General features: G+C 41.3%; 1 protein-coding gene across 1 annotated transcript in view; it reads right to left on the minus strand.

Annotated features, from left to right (window-relative positions):
• The window catches only part of DNAH12 (dynein axonemal heavy chain 12), a 245,562-nt gene that overhangs the window by 221,710 nt on the left and 3,620 nt on the right, over positions 1-20,232 (minus strand). The window contains 2 exon segments of the mRNA XM_017894137.1: positions 1,928-1,954; positions 2,152-2,233. Coding sequence (XP_017749626.1) covers positions 1,928-1,954; positions 2,152-2,233 — 109 coding nt within the window.

Genomic DNA, 20,232 nt, shown 5'->3' on the forward strand with positions numbered 1-20,232 from the left:
CAGCCTGGCCAACATGGTGAAACCCTTTCTCTACTAAAAATACAAAAATTAGCTGGGCGTGGTGGCAGGCACCTGTAATCTTAGCTACTCAGGAGTCTGAGACAGGAGAATCGCTTGAACCCAGGAGACAGAGGTAGCAGTGAGCCAAGATCACGCCACTGCACTCCAGCCTAGCCGACAGAGGGAGACTGTCCCAAAAGAAAAAAAAAAAAAAAAAAAAAAAAAAAAAAAAAAAAGACAGTTGGAGGTCCAAGACAGAGAAGTATAGAAAAAATATCTTTTGGCCAGGCGAGATGCCTCACACCTGTAATCCCATCATTTTGGGAGGCTGAGATGGGTTGATTACCTGAGGTCAGGAGCTCGAGGTCAGCCTGGCCAACATGGTGAAACGCCATCTCTACTAAAAATACAAAAATTAGCCGGGCGTGGTGGCACATGTCTGTAATCCCAGCTACTCGGGAGGCTGAGGCAGGAGAATCACTGGAACTCGGGAGATGGAGGTTGCAGTGAGCCAAGGTCGCACCACTGCACTTCAGGCTGGGAAACAGAGTGAGACTCCATTTCAAAAAAATAAATAAATAAATAAAATAAAAAATATCCTTTGAATTTGGCAGTTAGTAGTTATTGGTGACATTCATGATGAAGTGATGGAATTCCTAGAAGCCATATTGCCAAGAGCAGTGGGCTCAGTTGTGAATGACTGTATGCCTGGCTAGGAACAATGAGGATACTAAAACATACACAAAAATATTAAATACATTTGGCAATTTATACATTAAATATTTATTAATGTTTTGGGATTGTTGTGTATCAGTAATTATACCTAGTAAAAAGAAAGATCCACATTCAAATTCTCCAGAAATGTTGGGTGGCCAGGTAAGGAGGAAGAAGAGCATTTTGAAAACCAAAACCAAAACCAGGAAAAGCTAAAAAGAGTTTCTTCCAAATCTCCTAAATTCATAGAGGCTGAATTCACATCTTCAGCCTCTATCCCCCAAAGTGAATTTTAAGGGACTTGAGAAGCTTATACCCCATCTGAAAACATGTTGCATGATTTCCTCTTTCATGTCTCCAGCTCCGTACATTTCTTTTATGCTTTGCTAGTAAAGAAATTTTACGTTTTTGTCTTTCCACCAATCATATCATAGTCCCCTGTTGTCACTCATGCAGTCAGTGTCTTTTTCTTTTTTTTTTTTTAATCTCTAGCACCTAGCATGTGGCTAGCACATAACAGATTCTCAATACATATTTGCTGAGTGGCTACTATATCATTATATCAATATTGGAATATTCAGTTGTTACCCTAATGAAAAAGAGAGATGGATTTCCTTTATAACTGCCACTTTGAGTTTTTTTCAGTTCTTTGGAATAAGAATGAAAATATTTACATAATTAATCTGCAAATAGTGAATGCCAACAAAAATGTAATTCTTAAAACCCATATTGGTCGGGCACAGTGGCTCACAGCTGTATTTCTAGCAATTTGAGAGGCCAAGGTGGGAGGATCACTTGAGTCCAGGAGTTCAAGACCAGCCTGGGCAATATAGTGATATCTCATTTCTACAAATAATTTTAAAAAGTATCCAAGCATGGTGGCATGTGACTGCAGTCCCAGCTACTCAGGAGGCCGAGGTGGGAGGATTGCTTGACCCTGAGTGGTGGGGCTGCAGTGAGCCAAGATCGCATCACTGCCCTCTACCCTTGGTGACAGAGCAAGACCCTATCTAAAACAAAACAAAACAAAAATCTATATTGCCATATTGTTGTTCACGCCATGTTTGTTCCCTTGGGAAAAGAAAAAAAAACCCTCAGTTTCTAAATTTATTTGTTTTCTAGAATAGGACTTAGCAGGTGGTCTTAGAAGAAACTACTTTGCAATAATTTATTTTAACATTTTCAAACAAGAAACAAAAAAACTTGAACTCACTCCTTTTTTTTTCATTTCACTGGTCATCTGTCAAAACAAACAAACAAGATATAATTAAATCAAGGAGAACATTTTAAAATTTAATTTAAATTGTTTAAAAATTAAATATATAGTTTTAAATATATTTATTATTCCTTTTAAAACACCAGTTATATTGAGATTGTCTTAACTACAAATTAAAATGATCTAAGGATAAACTTTTTAAAGAGAAAACATAAACTTACAGTTTGAGGATAATCAGGTTGTGGTAATAGAGGTGTTCTTTTATCCAGTGTTCTGTCTAAATTTCTTTTGGCTCCATCAATTCTGAAATTTATAGTTAGAAATATGACTCTCTTGATAACATTATCATGTTACTAAAACATTACAATTTGAGCATTTTTCCAACTATACCAAGAGATATTCAAGTTATCTCACTGTATTTTTTTATGAGAAACAAATCCCAATAGACATTATCAATCAGACCTTAATTTTTAAAGAATGCATATATATGTAACAGGGTGAGAATAAAAATCAAAATCAAATTTTTTCAAGTATAACTTACTGACCCTTTAAAAATTAATCCCAATGGATAGTGGGCTCTTATATGTATCTCTGTTCAAATGTCTGCCAGTCTGTCAGAGAAGCCTCCCTGTATCCCCTATATTAAGTAGCACCTTCGCTATCCATCCATTTTATCCTCATTTACCTTGCTTCAAAGCACTTACCATTGTTTTATATACAATATTTTGTAAACTGTTTTATTCACTGTGGTTATCCTCAGTGCCTAGAACAGTACCTGGCACATAGTAGCTGCTCAAGAAACAGTTTACCTTCAAAACTGCTTATAGATTTTTTACATCCATAAGATATAATTTTCTCTTTAAATTAAGTTGTATAATCCTATGGTGTAATCCATTTATCTGTCAATAAATATTTATTGAATGCCTATATTATGCAAATAACAATACTAGATCCTATTAAAATATAACAACAAATCTCAAGGACTGATGAACTGACTGAGAAGAAAAACAGAGTGCCATACAGGTACCCTGTGGTTCAGAGAGGGGACAAGTTCACTTTCATCTGTGAAGGCCACATACACATGTTACCATTAGCAATGAGCTTTAAATGAAAGAGAGGATTTCAGGTGGAGACATAGTTTTCCTGGGATCTAAAAAACAAAGATCCAAGGAACAGGAAGGCAAGGAAAGGATCAAAGGAGGAAAAAGGAAGCAGGGGTCGTTCAATCCACCCAAAGGTGACAGTGTCAAGTGGAGATAAGTCTGGAGAAGTGGATTGAAATATCCAGCTAAAGGCCTCAAAAACAAACTTTTTAATCCAATAGACAATGGGGAGTAATCGAGAGGTTCTGAGCTTGGAAACATATTTAGGAAAACAAATCTAATAGTCTATAAGGCTGGATATACTAGAAGAGATGGCCAAAGAAAAAAGCATACAAGGGAATTTAAAAGAGAATTCAGAAAAGATTGGAGGGTGTCAAGTATGACAGGAATGAGGAAAAACAACAATTGAATGAGCAAAGGAGATACCATCAGATAGGTAAGAGGAGAACCAAAAGAAAAAAAAAGAAAAAAAAATCTGAAGGAAAGGGCGTCCACTGGAGCCATAAAACCAGACTGGTAGATGGCATAAAGAAGGACCATGTCTGTTTTGCTCACTGCTTTCCCCACACCACTTAAATAGTATCCATCAAGAGTAGGAGCTCAATAAGAAACTGTTGAATGAATGATCAGAATAGCATATCTGGAAATGATCTTGCATATCTAGTTTAATACCTTACCTGATAGATGAATCCTCTCAGCAATATCAAGCTATACCCTTGGGAGTCCAGGGGCACAGCTTGAGAGAACCATGAGAGTACTGTGAGATGGGTGGGGGTGTTGGAAGAGAGGTGGCAGTCATGACTTTATTTTATAAATTTTTGTGGGTACATAGTAGGTGTATGTGTTTATGGGTTACATGACATATTTTGATACAACCATGCTATGCATAATAATAATATCAAGGTAAATAGGGTATCCATCGCCTCAAGCATTTATCCTCTGTGTTTCAAACAATTCAATTATACTCTTTTAGTTATTTTAAAATGTACAATTAAGTTATTTTTTATTATAGTTACCCTGTCATGCTAGCAAATACTATGTCTCTTTTTTTTCAGACAAGAGTCTCACTCTGTCCCCCAGGCTGGAGTGCAGTGGCATGATCTCGACTCACCAAAACCTCTGCCACCCAGTTCAAGTGATTCTCCTGCCTCAGTCTCCCAAGTAGCTGGGATTATAGGCTCAGGCTACCAGGCCCGGCTAATTTTTTGTATTTTTAGTAGAGATGGGGTTTCATCATGTTGCCCAGGCTGGTCTCAAACTCCTGACCTCAAGTGATCCACCTGCCTTGGCCTCCCAAAGTGCTGGGATTACAGGCGTGAGCCGCCGTGCCCGGCCCTTTTTCTCTTTTTGTACCCATTAACCATCCCCAATTCCCTCCCCTCATCTCCCCGACTACCCTTCACAGTCTCTGGTAACCATCCTTCTACAATCTATCTCCATGAATTCAAAGAGTTTAATTTTTAGCACCCACAGATAAGTGAATGAGTTTAATTTTCAGTGCCCACAGATAAGTGAAAGCGTGCAATGTTTGTCTTTCTGTGTCTGCCTTATTTCACTTAACATTATGACCATCCATGTTGTTGCAAATGATAGGTTCTCATTCTTTTTTATGGCTGAATAGTACTCCATTATGTGTATGTACCACATTTTCTTTATCCATTCATCTGGGTTCTTTGTTTCTGTTTTGTTTTCTTTTTTAAAGCAAGTTTATTAGAGAAGTAAAGAAACAAAAGAATGGCTACTCCATAGACAGAGCAGCCCATCCATCTGTTTATGGACACTTAGGTTGTTTCCAAATCATTTTTTTGTTTTTTGTTTGTTTGTTTTGTTTTTGTTTTTTGAGACAGAGTCTGGCTCTGTCGCCAGGCTGGAGCGTGGTGGCGTGATCTCGGCTCACTGCAACCTCAGACTCCCTGGTTCAAGCTATTCTGACTCAGCCTCCCAAGTAGCTGGGACTACAGGTGCATGCCACCACGCCCAGCTAATTTTTGTATTTTTAGTAGAGACGAGGTTTCACCATGTTGGCCAGTATGGTCTCAATTTTCTGACCTCGTGATTCACCCGCCTCGACCTCCCAAAGTGCTGGGATTACAGGCATGAGCACCGTGCCTGGCTTTTTTTTTTTTTTTTTTTTTTTGAGAGAGTCTCGCTCTGTCACCCAGGTTGGGGTGCAGGTGGCACGATCTCAGCTCACTGCAACCTCTGCCTCCCAGGTTCAAGTGAATCTCCTGCCTCAGCCTCCTGAGTAGCTGGGATTACAGGCACCCACCACCACGCCCAGCTAATTTTTGTATTTTTAGTAGAGACAGGGTTTCACCATGTTGGCCAGGCTGGTCTTGAACTCCTGACCTCAGGTGATCCACCCCTGTTTGCTATTTTCATGTCTTCTTTTGAGAAATGTCTATTTAGATCTTTTGCCTATTTTTAAATCGGATTACTAGATTTTTTTTTTCCTATAGAGTTTGTATTAGGCCATTCTTGCATTGCTATAAATAACTAAGACAGGTGTGGTGACTCATGCCTGTAATTCCAGTCCTTTGGGAGGCCATGGCAGGAGGATTGCTTGAGGCCAAGAGTTTGAAACTAGACTGGGCAACATAGTGAGACTTTGTTTCCAAAAAAAAAAAGGAAATTTTTAAAAAAGAGAGAAATACCTGAGACTGGGTAATGTATAAAGAAAAGAGGTGTAATTGGCTCCTGGTTCTGCAGGCTGCACAGGAAGCATAGCAGCATCTGCTGTTGGGGAGGCCTCAGAAAGCTTATAATCATGGTGGAAGGTGAAGGAAGAGCAGGCATGTCACATGGTGAAAGCAGAAGCAAGAGCAGAGATAGGAGGCACACTCTGAAGCAACCAGATCTCATGAGAACTCACTATTGTGAGGACAGCATCAAGGGGATGGTGCTTAACCATTTATGAGAAATCTAACCCCATGATCCAATCACCTCCCACCAGGCCCCACCTCCAAAACTGAGGAATACAATTCAACATGAGATTTCAGTGGGGTCACACATCTAAACTTATTAGAGTTGTTAGAGCTCTTTATATATTATGGTTATTAATCCCTTGTCAGATGGGTAGTTTGCAAATATTTTTTCCCATTCTATGGGTTGTCTCATCATGTTATTTCCTTTGCTGTGAGGAAGCTTTTTAACTTGATATGATCCCATTTGTCTATTTTTGCTTTTGTTGCCTATATTCGTGGGGTATTACTCAAGAAATCTTTGCCCACTCCAATATTCTGGAGAGTTTCACCCAGTTGTTTTCTTGTAGTAGTTTCATAGCCTTAGATTTAAGTCTTTTTTTTCTCTTTTGAGACAGTGTTTCACTCTTGTTGCCCAGGCTGGAGTGCAATAGCGCGATCTTGGCTCACCACAACCTCCGCCTCCTGGGTTCAAGCGATTCTCCTGCCTCAGCCTCTTGAATAGCTGGGATTACAGGCATGCAGCACCATGCCCAGTTAATTTTGTATTTGTAGTAGAGATGGGGTTTCTCCACTTTGGTAAGGCTGGTCTTGAACTCCCGACCTCAGGTGATCCACGCGCCTTGGCCTCCCAAAGTGCTGCGATTACAGGCGTAAGCCAGTGCACCTGGCCTAGGATTGTTTCTTCTATATCTGTGAAGAATGTCATTGGTATTTTGATAGAGATTGTATTGAATCTGTAGATATTTGGGGGGTAGCAAAGACACTTTAACAATATTAATTCTGTTGGGCCGGGCATGGTGGCTCACGTCTATAATCCCAGCGCTTTGGGAGGCCGAGGCGGGCAGATCACCTGAGGTTGGGAGTTTGAAACCAGCCTGACCAACATGGAGAAACCCCATCTCTACTAAAAATACAAAATTAGCTGGGTGTGGTGGCATATGCCTGTAATCCCACCTACTCAGGAGGCTGAGGCAGGAGAATCGCTTGAACCTGGGAGGCGGAGGTTGCGGTGAGCTGAGATCGTGCCATTACACTCCAGCCTGGGCAACAAGAGCGAAACTCCATCTCAAAAAAATAAAATAAAATAAAATAAAAAAATAAAAAACAATATTAATTCTGCTAATCCATGAACATGGAATATCTTTCCATTATTTTCTGGACTTTTCCATTTCTTTTTCTTTCTTTCTTTCTTTTTTTTTTTTTTTAGGCAGAGTTTTGCTCTTTGTTGCCCAGGCTGGAGTGCAGTGGCATGATCTTCACTCACTGTAACCTCTGCCATCAGGGTTCTAAGCAATTCTCCTGTGCCATCGGGGTTCTAAGCAATTCTCCTGTCTTAGCCTCCCAAATAGCTGGGATTACAGGTGCCCGCCACCACACAGCTAATTTTTGTATTTTTAGTAGAGATGAGGTTTCACCATGTTGGCCAGGCTGGTCTCAAACTCCTGACCACAGGTGATCCACCCGCCTCAGCCTCCCACAGTGCTGGGATTACAGGCATGAGCTATCGCACCTGGCCGATGAATGACCTTTTTAATGTGTTGTTGAATTTGTTTTGCTAGTATTTTGTTGAGGATTTTTGTATCAATATTCATCTGTGATATTGGCCTGCAGTTTCCTTTTTTTGATGTATCTTTGTCTAATTTTGGTATAAGGGTAATACTGGCCTCAAAAAATGAGTTTGGAAGTATTCCCTCCTCTATTTTTCAGACTAGTTTAAGTAGCATTGGTATTAGTTCCTCTTTAAATGTTTAATATAATTCAGCAGTGAAGTCATTGGGGTCTGGGCTTTTTTTGCTGGAAGACGTTTTATTATGGCTTCAATCTCATTACTTGTTATTGGTCTGTTCAGGTTTTGGATTTCTTCATGGTTCAATCTTTGTAGGTTGTATGTGTCTACAAATTTATCCATTTCTTCTAGATATTCCAATTTATTGGCATACAGTTGCTCATCGTGGCCACTAATGATCCTTTGAATTTCTGCAGTATCAATTGTAATGTCTCCTTTTTCATCTCTGATTTTATTTATTTGGATCCTCTCTCTTTTTTTCTTAGTCTGGTTAAAGGTTTGTCTATTTTGTTTAACTTTTTAAAAAAATCAACTTTCTGTTTCATTCATCTTTTGTATTGTTTTCTTCATTCCAATGTCATTTATTTCTCCTCTGATCTTTATTATTTATTTTCTTCAGCTAATTTTGGTTTGGTTTGCTCTTGTTTTGTCATTTGTTAAGATGCATCACTAGGTTATTTATTTGAAGTTTTTTGTCTTTGTTGATGTAGGCACTTACAGCTATACATTTCTCTTTTAGTACTGCTTTCACTGTATCCCATAGGTTTTCGTATGTTGCATTCCATTATCATTTGTTTCAAGAAAATTTTCAATTTCCTTCTTAATTTCTTCATTGACTCACTGGTCACACAAAGCACATTTTTTAATTTCCATGTGTTTGTATAGTTTCCAAAATTCCTCTTGTTATTGATTTCTAGTTTTATTCCACTGTGGTCAGAGAAGGTGCTTGATATTATTTCAAATTTTTTGAATGTTTTAAGACTGGTTTTGTGACCTAACATATGGTCTATCCTTGATAATGATTCATGTGCTCAGGAGAAAAATGTGTATTCTGCAGTTGTTGGAGGAAATGTTCTGAAAATATCTGCTATGTCCATTTGGTCTATCATGCAAATTAAGTCTGATGTTTGTTGACTTTCTGTCTGGAAGATCTGTCCAATGCTGAAAATGGGTTGTTGAAGTCTCCAGCCATTATTGTATTGAGGTCTATCTCTCTCTTTAGCTTGAATAATATTTGCTTTATATATCTGGGTGCTCCAGTGTTAAGTGCATATATATTTACAACTGTCATATCCTCTTGCTGAATTGACCACTTTATCATCATGTAATTACCTTCTTTGTCTCTTCTTAAAATTTTGTCTTGAAATCTATTTTGTCTGATATAAGTATAGCTACTCCCACTCTTATTTGGTTTCCACTGGCCTGGAATATCTTTTTCTGTTCCTTTATTTTCAGTCTATGCAATCTCTTTATAGGTGAAGTGTGTTTGGGTCTTGTTTTTTTTGTTGTTTGTTTGTTTGTTTTTGAGATGGAGTTTCACTATTTTTGCCCAGGCTGGAGTGCAATGGTGCAACCTTGGCTCACTGCAACCTCTGCCTCCCAGGTTCAAGCAATTCTCTTGCCTCGGCCTCCCAAGTAGCTGGGATTACAGGCACACACCACTACACCCAGCTAATTTTGTATTTTTAGTAGAGACGGGGTTTCACCATGTTGGCCAGGCTGGTCTTGAACTCCTGACCTCCAGTAAGCCACCTGCCTTGGCCTCCCAAAGTGCTGGGATTAGAGGAGTGAGCCACCGTGCCTGGCCTGGGTCTTGTTTTTTTTTTTTATCCATTCAGACATTCTGTGTCTTTCAATTGGAAAGTTTAGGCCATTTACATTCAGTGTAATGGCAGGACTTACTCCTGCCATTTTGTTATTTGTTTTCTGGTTTTGTGATCTTCTCTTTCTTCTTTCCTTCCTTCCTGTCTTCCTTTATTGAAGGTGATTTTCTCTGGCGGTATGATCTAATTTATTGCTTTTTATTTTTTGTGTATCCATTGTGAGGCTACCATGAGGTTTGCAAATACTATCTTATAACCCATTATTTTATGCTGATAATAACTTAATATTGCGTGGATAACCAACAAATAAGCAAAAAGAAGAAAAGTAATAAAAACTGTTTTTTTTTTTTTCTTGACAGGGTCTCATTCTGACACCCGAGCTGGAGTACAGTGGTATGATCTTGGCTCATTGTAACCTCTGCCTCCTGGGCTCAAGCAATCCTCCTGCCTCAGCCTCCTGAGTAACTGGAACTACAGGCATGCACCACCATGTCCAGCTAACTTTTTGTATTTTTTGTAGAGATAGGGTTTCTATATGTTGCCTAGGCTGGTCTCCAACTCCTGGACTCAAGTGATCCACCTGCCTCAGCACCCGAAACTGCTGGAATTACAGGCAAGAGTCACCATGCTCAGCCAGTAATAAAAACTCTACACACCTTGATTTCATCACCCTGCTTTTAACTTTTTTTTTTTTTTTTTTTTTTTTTTGTTTTTTTTTTTTTTTTTTTTTTTTTTTTTTTTTTTTGAGACGGAGTCTTGCTTTGTCGCCCAGGCTGGAGTGCAGTGGCCAGATTTCAGCTCACTGCAAGCTCCGCCTCCCGGGTTGACGCCATTCTCCTGCCTCAGCCTCCCGAGTAGCTGGGACTACAGGCGCCCGCCACCTCGCCCGGCTAGTTTTTTGTAGTTTTTTAGTACAGACGGGGTTTCACCATGTTAGCCAGGATGGTCTCGATCTCCTGACCTCGTGATCCGCCCGTCTCGGCCTCCCAAAGTGCTGGGATTACAGGCTTGAGCCACCGCGCCCGGCCAACACCTGTACTGTCTATGTCTTGAAAAATTGTTATAGTTATTATTTTGATTGGTTCATCTTTTAGTCTTTCTACTTAAGAGTAGTTTACACACCACAGTTACAGTGTTATATTCTGTGTTTTTTCTCTGTACTTAATATTACCAGTGAGTTTTGTACTTTCAGATGATTTCTTACTGCTCATTAATATCCTTTTCTTTCTGATTGAAGTACTTTCTTCAGCATTTCTTGTAAGACAGGTCTGATGTTGATGAAATCCTTTAGCTTTTGTTTGTCTAGGAAAGTCTTTATTTCTCTTTCATGTTTAAAGCATATTTTTTCCAGATGCAGTAGTGTAAGGTTCCTTCAGCACTTTAGATATCTCATTCCACTCTCTCTTGGCTTGTAAGGTTACCACTGAAGTCTGCTGCCAGACATACTGGAGTTCCATTGTATGTTATTTGTTTCTCCTGCTGCTTTTAGGATCCTTTCTTCCTCTTTAAGCTTTGGGAGTTTGATTATTAAATGCCTTGAGGGGCCAGGTGTGGTTGCTCATGTCTGTAATCCCAGCACTTTAGGAGGCTGAGGGAGGTGGATAACTTGAGGTTAGGAGTTCAAGACCAACCTGGCCAACATGGCAAAACCCCATCTCTACTAAAAATACAAAAAAATTAGCAGGGTGTGGTGGCATGTGCCTGTAATCCCAGCTACTCAGCAGGCTGGGGCAGAAGAATCACTTGAACCCAGGAGGCAGAGGTTGCAGTGAGCTGAGATCGCACCACTGTACTCTAGCCTGGGTGACACAGCAAGACTCCACTCCATCTCAAAAAAAAAAAAAAAAAAAAAAAAAATTCTTGAGGTCATCTTCTTTGGGTTAAATGTTAAATCTGCTTGGTGTTCTATAACCTTCTTGTACTTGAATGTCAATTATCTTTTTCGAGGTTTGGGAAGTTCTCTGATATTATCTCTTTGAATAAACCTTCTATCCTGTCTCTTTCTCTACCTCCTCTTTAAGGCCAATTACTCTTAGATTTGCCCTTTGGGGGTTGTTTTCTAGATCTTGTAGGCATGTTTCATTCTTCTTTATTTTATTTTATTTTATTTTTTTTTGGTCTCCTCTGTGTATTTTCAAATAGCCTGTCTTCAAGTTCACTAATTCTTTCTGCTTGATCAATTCTGTCATTAAAACTGCTATTAAAAGAACGCTGATCCATTCTTCAGTATTTCAATTGCATTTTTCAACTCCAGAATTTCTGCTTGATTTTTAATTATTTCAATCTCCTTAAGTTTATCTGATATAGTTTGAAATTCTTTCTCTGTGTTATCTCGAATTTCTTTGGGTCGCCACAAAACTGCTATTTTGAATTATCTGTCTGAAAGGTGACATATCTTTGTTTCTCCAGGATTAGTTCCTAGTGCCTTATTTAGTTTGGTGAGGTCATGTTTTTCTGGATGGCGTTGATGCTTGTAGAAGTTCCTCAGTGTCTGGGCACTGAAGAGTTAGGTACTTATTGTATTCTTCGCAGTCTGGGCTTGTTTTGTATCTGTCCTTCTTAGAAAGGCTTTCCAGGTATTTGAAGGGACTTGGGTGTTGTGATCTAAGCCATCTCTGCATTAGGGGGCACCCCAAGCCCAGTAACATTGTGGTTCTTGCAGACTCATAGAAGTATCACTTTGTGGTCATGGATAAGATCCAGAAGTATTCTCTGGATTACCAGGCAGAAACTCTTGTTTTTTTCCCCTTACTCTCTCCCAAACATTCAGAGTCTCTCTCTGTGTGCTGAGCTGCCTGGAGCTGGAGGTGGGATGACACAAGCACTACTATGGCCACCACCACTCAACTGTGCTGGGTCAGATCTGAAGCCAGCATAGCACTGGGTCTTGCCCAAGACCCACTGTATCCACTACCTGGCTACCACCTATATTCACTCAAAGCTGTAGGTCTCTACAATCTGCAGGGGGTGAAGCAAGACAGGCTTCTGTCCCTCCCTTTCAGGTGGTGAGTTCTGTAAACCCCAGGTGGGTCCAGAGATCCCAACTGGGAGCTAGGGACTAGAGTCAAAAACCTTAGAAATCTACCTGGTGTCTTACTATACTGCTGCTGGGCTAGCACTCGAACCATGAGACTCAGTCCTTCCCACTTTTCCCCCCTGCCTTTCCACAGGCAGAGGAACCTCACCCCATGGCCACCAACACCACAGGCCCATAGGGATCCCTGCCAGGCTACTCCCAATGCTCACTTAAGGCCCAAGCGCTCTTCAGTCAGTTTGTGGTGAATGCTGCCTGGCCTGGGACTCACCCTTCAGGGCAGTGGGCTCCCCTCTGGCCCAGGGCAGGTCCAGAAATGCCATCCAAGAGCTAAGGCCTAGAATCAAGGACCCCAAGAGCCCACTTGGTGCTCTACCCCACTGTGCCCTACCTGGTACCAAAGATGCAAGACAAATTTCCCTCTACTTTTTCCTCTGCTTTTTTCAAGCAGATGGCGTCTCTCACCATAGCCAACACAGCTGTGAATGTGCTTGGCCTTACCTGGATAATTTCAGACAAGCCAGCATGTCTCAGAGTCTCACTCAAGGCCCACAGTGTACTACCTGAGTATTGCTGATGGTTATTCAAGGCCGGAGGGCTCTTTAGTCAGTTAATGATGGGTCCTGCTATGACTGTGCCTTTCCCTTCAAGGCAGCAGGTTCCCTTCTGGCCAACGATGTGCCGATAAATGTAATCCAGAAGCTAGGGCCCAGAATGGGGGCCTCATGACTCTGCTGGTGCCCTATCCTACTATGACTGAGCTGGTATCCCAGATGCAAGACAAAATTCTCTTTGCTCTTCCCGCTCCTCTCTTCATGTGGAAGGAAGGGTCTCTTTTGGAGCTGTGCAGCCTGGGGTTAGGGGTTAGGAAAGGAGTGGCACAAGTACTCCCTTAATGGCACCTGCTGGTGTCTCAGTAGGTCATGTGCCCCTGCAGTCCACTGGATATGAGCTCAGCTCAGCACTAGAACTCACCTAGGAGTTGCAGTCCTTGTGGCCTAGACTGCCTTTCAAGTTTATTTAGGGCCCCAGGGTACTTTAGCACTCCATGACGAGGCTTGCCAGAGCTCAAGTTTTGACAACTGAGATGTGCAATTCCCTTCTGCCTGGGGCTGACCTATATGCTCTCTCTGTGGTGAGGCATCAGCTGAGTTCAGCTCAGTTTTGCTTTCCACTGTGTCAGGGCAGCATTGACTTCAGTGCAAAGTCTCACGATCACTGCACTCTCCCTCCGCAAGTGCACAGATTCTCTCTCCGTGCCACGCAGCCACTGCTGGGATGGGAGGTGATTGGTGTCAGCAATTCAAGATGGTCTTTCCCGCCCGCTTCAGTGCCCCTTTCAGTAATATGAAGTTAAAACAAGGTATTGTGAGTGCTTATCTGATTTTTGGTTCTTACGAAGGTGTTTTATTGTGCATAGACAGTTGTTAAATTTTGTGTCTGTTGTGGGGGATGTTCAGTGGAGCCTTCTGTTATACCATCTTGCTCTGTTCCCCCACCCCACTACCATGATCACTTTCTGAGGCAACCCAATTTATTGTTAGCAAGCTCTTTTTTTTTTTTGAGACAGAGTCTGGCTCAGTTGCCCAACTAAAGCGCAGTGGTGTAATCTCTAATCACTGCAGCCTCTGCCTCCCAGCTTCCAGTGATTCTCCTGCCTCAGCCTCCAAAGTAGCTGAGATTATAGGCATATGCCACCATGCCTGGCTAATTTCTGTGTTTTTAGTAGAGATGGGGTTTCACCATATTGGATAGTCTGGTCTCGAACTCCTGACCTCTGGTGATCCACCCGCCTTGGCCTCCCAAAGTGCTGGGATTACAGGCATAAGCCACTATGCCTGGCCAGCTAGCTCATATTCTTAGAAACAAATTTCTTATATTGAGCTGTATCTTTTTAACTTCTAGTGTCTGAAGCTATACAGAAAAAGTCATATTCTTTGTCCATGTTTACTTATCTGGTTCCTTTAATTATTCCTGTCAATGAATTACTGTTTATTATGAGTTTACTACGTTTTAGGCATAGGCTTAAGATCTTTATATGCATTTAATTCTCACAACATTCCTAAAACATACACACTATTTATATCTCCATATTACAGATAGGAACATGAAGATAAATTACATAACTTGTCAAATTCACGTGGCTAATAAGCTGCAGAGATGGTATATGAACTCAGGCCTGATTGATGGCAGAGCCTATACTCTAATTAAGTGAACCAGCTTCCTTCAAATTTCCTCGCTCTCCTCTTGCTATGGTTTAAATGTGTCCCCCAAAAGTTCACGTGTTGGAAACTTAATGCCTCTGTTCTCATGAATGAATTAATGGATTAATGAGGGCTGTGCCCTCATGATTGGATCAATGTCACTATCAAAGGTGTGGGCTCATTATCATTGGAATGGCTTTGTTATAAAAGCAAGCTCTCTCTGTCTTGTCCTCTCACCATGTGATGCTTTCCACCATGTTATCACTCAGCAAGAAGGCCCTTACAAGACGTCAGCACTATGCTCTTAAACTTCCCAGTCTCTAGAACTGTGAACTAAATAAACCTCTATTCTTTTTTTTTTATTATTATTTTTATTTATTTAATTTATTTATTTATTTTTCTTGAGACAGAGTTTTGCTCTTTGTTGCCCAGCTGGGTGCAATGGCATGATCTCAGCTCACTGCAACCTCCGCCTCCCGGGTTCAATTGATTCTTCCTGCCTCAGCCTCCCCAAGTAGCTGGGATCACAAGGCAATGTGCCACCTACAATCACTAATTTGTATATTTTAGTAGAGATGGTGGTTCTCACATGTTGGTCAAGGCTGGTCCTTGACTCCTGACCTCAGGTGAGTCGGTCCTGCCTCGGCCTCCCAAAGTGCTGGGATTACAGGCATGAGCCACCACGCCCAGACATTTTTTTATTTTTTTTTTGAGACAGAGTCTGGCTCTATCACCCAGCTAGAATGCAGTGGCTCAATCTCAGCTCACTGTAACCTCTGCCTCCCGGGTTCAGGCGATTCTCCTGCCTCAGCCACCTGAGTCACTGGGATTACAGGTGCCTGCCATCACGCCCAGCTAATTTTTGTATTTTTAGTAGAGACAGGGTTTCACTGTGTTGGCCAGGCTGGTTTTGAACTCCTGACCTCATGATCCGTCTGCCTTGGCCTCCCAAAGTGCTGGGATTACAAGTATGAGCCACCACGTCTGGCCTAAACCTCTATTCTTTATAAATTATCCAGTCTGTAGTATTCAGTTATAGCAATAAAAAATAGACTAGGATACCTCTGCAGCTATTCTGGTTTATCAATGTCCCTTTTTATTTTATGTAGAACACCTCACAAATTTGTATGTCATCCTTGCGCAGACACCTTACTAATCTTCTCTGTATTACTCCAATTTTTGTGCATGTGCTGCCAAAGTGAACACTCAAAGTCCCTTTAAAAGTGTGACCCCAGAATTCCGTATGTTTGACCAGTGCAGAGTGAAAATTTTCTCTCCCATTTCCTATACATGCTACATTTATTAAAGTATCCTAAAACTGAATCCGCCTTTTTGAGCAGCCTCATTTCCCTGTTGAATCTTACTAAACCTGTACTAAACTAAAACTTCTAAGACTTTCTCACATGAAGTAGAAACTGTGCCTGGATATCCTCCTTTCTTTGTTAATCTTCAAGACCTTGGCCAGGCTTCCCTTCATCCGTCATTTCTGCCTAAAGAGTCTAGCTCTCAGTGATTGCTGCCTTCAAGGAATTTACCTTATACTTTGGTATGCTAGTTGGCACTAGTCATAGTTAGCCTTGCACTGTAATTATCCCAACATAAATATGCCCGACTTCCTGTTCTTTATATATAAATGCCACCCTTTAACATAGCAACAATTTCTGGAGTGTGTTTTCTCCTACTGGCTATAAATAAAAAGAGCTGGGAAGAACATACAAGTGAGCATTTTCACTCCTTGACTATTTTTGATTTGTATATTAGCAATTATAAACAGGCTGGGCACAGTGGCTCCCAGCACTTTGGGAAGCCAAGGCAGGTAGATCGCTTGAGTTCAAGACCAGCCTGGGCAACAAAGTGAGACCTCGTCTCTACAAAAAACACAAAAATTAGCCAGGTGTGGTGGTGCACACCTGTAAACCCAGCTACTCAGGAGGCTGAGGTGGGAGGACTGCTTGAGCCAGGAAGGCAGAGGTTGCAGTAAACAGAGATCCCACCACTGGACTCCAGCCTGGGCAGAAGAGTGAGACCTTGTCTCAGAAAAAAAAGGAAGGGGGGTGGTGGCAAAAGCATGAACAATCATAGCTAAACTAAAACATTTTGTGATAAAATCAAATAAATAAATAAAAACTTCATAATTTCAAATGACTGGGTGAGAAACCACATGCACTAAAGGAGAGAAACTGGCTTGAATCAAGAGGTGAGGTAGTAGCCAAGGAAGAAGGCAGGCTCCTTCTTGAGACTCCGGAAAGCTACAAAATGTTACCGGCTCAGCCAAGCGTTCTCAGGGACTGGTCCTAGTAGAGGGCCCACTTCTGCCCATGACTCTTTACATCCTACCTCACCCCAGGAACTCCCTCTATCCACAGACTTCAATCCACCTTTGAAATAGGGAATTCTGTGCTCTTATCATTTAACAGGAGTAGATAGCAAGGGGATGGAGAATCCCAAAGTCCATGGCCATCCAGAAAGATACGTTTCCAGTTTTTTAAAAAAACTTTAATTTTATCAGGTATTTTTTAAAAAATGGTTTCTGAAAGTTTTTTTTGTTGTTGGTTTTTCTAGTTTGTTTTTGTTTGTTTTTTGAGACAGAGTCTTGCTCTGTCACCAGGCTGGAGTGCAGTGGCGCCATCTTGGCTCATTGCAACCTCCGCCTCCTGGGTTCAAGTGATTCTCCTGCCTCAGCCTCCCGAGTAGCTAGGACTACAGGCATGCACCACCACGTCCAGCTAATTTTGTATTTTTAGTAGAGACGGTGTTTCACTATGTTGGCCAGGATGGTCTCAGTCTCCTGACCTCGTGATCCTCCCACCTTGGCCTCCCAAAGTGCTGGGATTACAGGCCTGAGCCACCATGCCCGGCTGAAAGTTTTTGCATTAGACCTTTGGCCAGCTAAAAATGAGTTTGAAATCCAAGGAGAATAAACCAAATATACTTAAAGTTTTTGAAAGTAGCCAAAAGAAACACACACAAGATAAAGTTAGTTTTCAAAGAATGAGCTTATTAATAAGGAGAAGAAAAAAAAGAAGTGGAATTCAGTAAGAGGTAAAGTTTAGCAAAGTGAGTGCTGACTGAAGTAACTTTTTTTTTCTTTTAAATGAACCTAACATTGTGAACATATCCAGGAAAATAAAACAAAACCAATAATTCAAAATGCATTTTCCCAAAGAAATGCATAGCAATTCTTATCTCAGTATTAATATAGCACTATGCTTCAGGTAATTTTGAGGCAGTATTTTTAAATTAAGCACCAAAATAAAAGTTGTACTACTTACAGATCTGTATAAAGCACAATAAGGCAAGGATTTTCCTTAAAAATTCATTCATCCCCTTATTCATTCGTCAACAATAACATGCCAAACCCTGTGATTTGTGTTGAGATCCCTCTCCTTAAGTATGTCAAAGTGGAGAAGACAACAAAGAAAATAAAAGTGCATTGTGTTATAACATATTCTGTGCTTATGACATCCTGCTCTTCTGCTTTTCCTCTTGTCTTACCAGTCATACTTATAATACCTGCTGGTTGACTTTTCTCCACACATCTAACCTTTCGCCCTAGGTCTTTGCCTTCCTCAGCTCACTTGCTCACTTGTGCTCTCCCCTGTGTTCTCTCTTGCCTAGCTCTCGCTCTTGCTCTCTCTGTGATTCCAACAATTCCCTATAGCTTTAAAAATCATCTACATGCTGGTGACTCCCAGATTTTTACATCTCCAGCCTAGACTTCTCTTACATATCCAACTGTTATTAATGTATTTCCCTTTAAATGTTACACAGGCACTTAAGCTCCAAAAGAGAATTATTGCTTTTTACCTCCACCTCCTGGACTTCCTCAATTCTCTATAAATGGCACTACTATCCACCTAGCTACCAAAGCTAACCCAACAGCAAATCCTACTGATTCTGCCTCTGACACATATCTCCTTCTAAACCTATTTTCCTCCTCCACTGTCTCCAGCCTTATCCAAACCACCATAAGTTCTCAACTATGCTACTGTAGTGGCATCCTCCCTGGTCTCTTTGTGTCCCCCTATTCCTGCTCTCTTCCCCTCCACCTCAGTCTATTCTTAATAGCCGGAGTGATATCTTTTAAATGTAAATCAGGTTTCATGTCACTTCCTTGATTGAAACATTTTAGCAGCTTCCACTGGACTTAAAAATAAAATCTGAATTCCTTGTCATGGCCGACAAGGCCCTACACTATCTGCTCCCACCTCCCTCTCCATCTTCATCTGATACTACTCTTCCCCAGGCTCATGATACTCTAGAGATGTTGGCCTTTGTCAGTTCCTAGCATGTACTGAAAGCATTCATATTTCAGGGATTTCATGCTTGCTATCCACTCTGCTAGAGAGCCTTTCTCATGTTTACTTAGATGACAGTCTTCTCATTCTCTGGATCTCTACTTACATATCACCTCCACAGGCCTTTCCTGCTCCTGGGAAGATCTTCTCTCTATCCCACTGTCTTATTTCCTTTTTTTTTTTTTTTTTTTAGACGGAGTCTTGCTCTGTCATCCATGCTAGAGTGCAGTGCACGATCTTGGCTCACTGCAAGCTCCACCTCCCAAGTTCAAGTGGTTCTCCTGTCTCGGCCTCCCGAGTAGCTGGGACTACAGGTGCCCACCACCACACCCGGCTAATTTTTGGTATTTTTTTTAGTAGAGACGGGGCTTCACCGTATTAGCCAGGATGGTCTTGATCTCCTGACCTTGTGATCTGCCCACCTCAGCCTCCCAAAGTGCTGGGATTACAGGCGTGAGCCACTGCGCCCGGCCCCACTGCCTTATTTCTTCGTAGCATCTATCATCATCTAAAAGGTTAACATGCCCCTTTTGTTTTTTACATGTTTACTACCTGTTTCCTCTCACTAGCATACAAACGACTTAAAGACACAATCCTTTCTGTTGTGTTTTCTTTTTTTTTTTTTGAGATGGAATCTCGCTCTGTCACCAGGCTGGAGTGCAATGGCTTGATCTCAGTTCACTGTAACCTCCACCTCCCCGGTTCAAGCTATTCTCATGTCTCAGCCTCCCAAGTAGGTGGGATTACAGGTGCCCGCCACCACGTCTGGCTAATTTTTGTATTTTTAGTAGAGACAGCGTTTCGCCATATTGGTCAGATTGGCTTCATACTCCTGACCTCAGGTGATTCACCCACCTCAGCCTCCCAAAGTGCTGGGATTACAGGCGTGAGCCACCGTCTGTTGTGTTTTCTATGGTCTTCTCAGTAACAAGCATCTGTGTAACAGCAGATACTTACTATCTGCTAAATAAACTGATGTGAGAGAAATGCGTACATGAAAGGGATTAGGAGAAGGCTTTCTAGAGGAGGTGATCCATAAACTAAACCTGGAAGAACTAGGATAAGTATTCAGCCAGACATTGCAGTGAGGGAAATTGCAGAGCACATCTCTAAACTGTATACAGTTTATTTGTGTATAAACTGTAATACAGTATATTTGTATATTTGTGAAATACAGTATATTTGTAAAACTGCAAGTAGTTCAACATGATAATGCAAGATAATGAAAAGTTATGGAGTAAAAACAATCTGGGCCTGATGCAGTGGCTCATGCCTGTAATTCCAGCACTTTGGGAGGCCAAGGCAGATGGATTACTTAAGCCCAGGAATTTGAGACCAGACTGGGCAAC

The sequence above is a fragment of the Rhinopithecus bieti genome, unplaced genomic scaffold (assembly GCF_001698545.2).
Source record: "Rhinopithecus bieti isolate Rb0 unplaced genomic scaffold, ASM169854v2 scaffold_21649, whole genome shotgun sequence".
Lineage (NCBI taxonomy): Eukaryota > Metazoa > Chordata > Mammalia > Primates > Cercopithecidae > Rhinopithecus > Rhinopithecus bieti.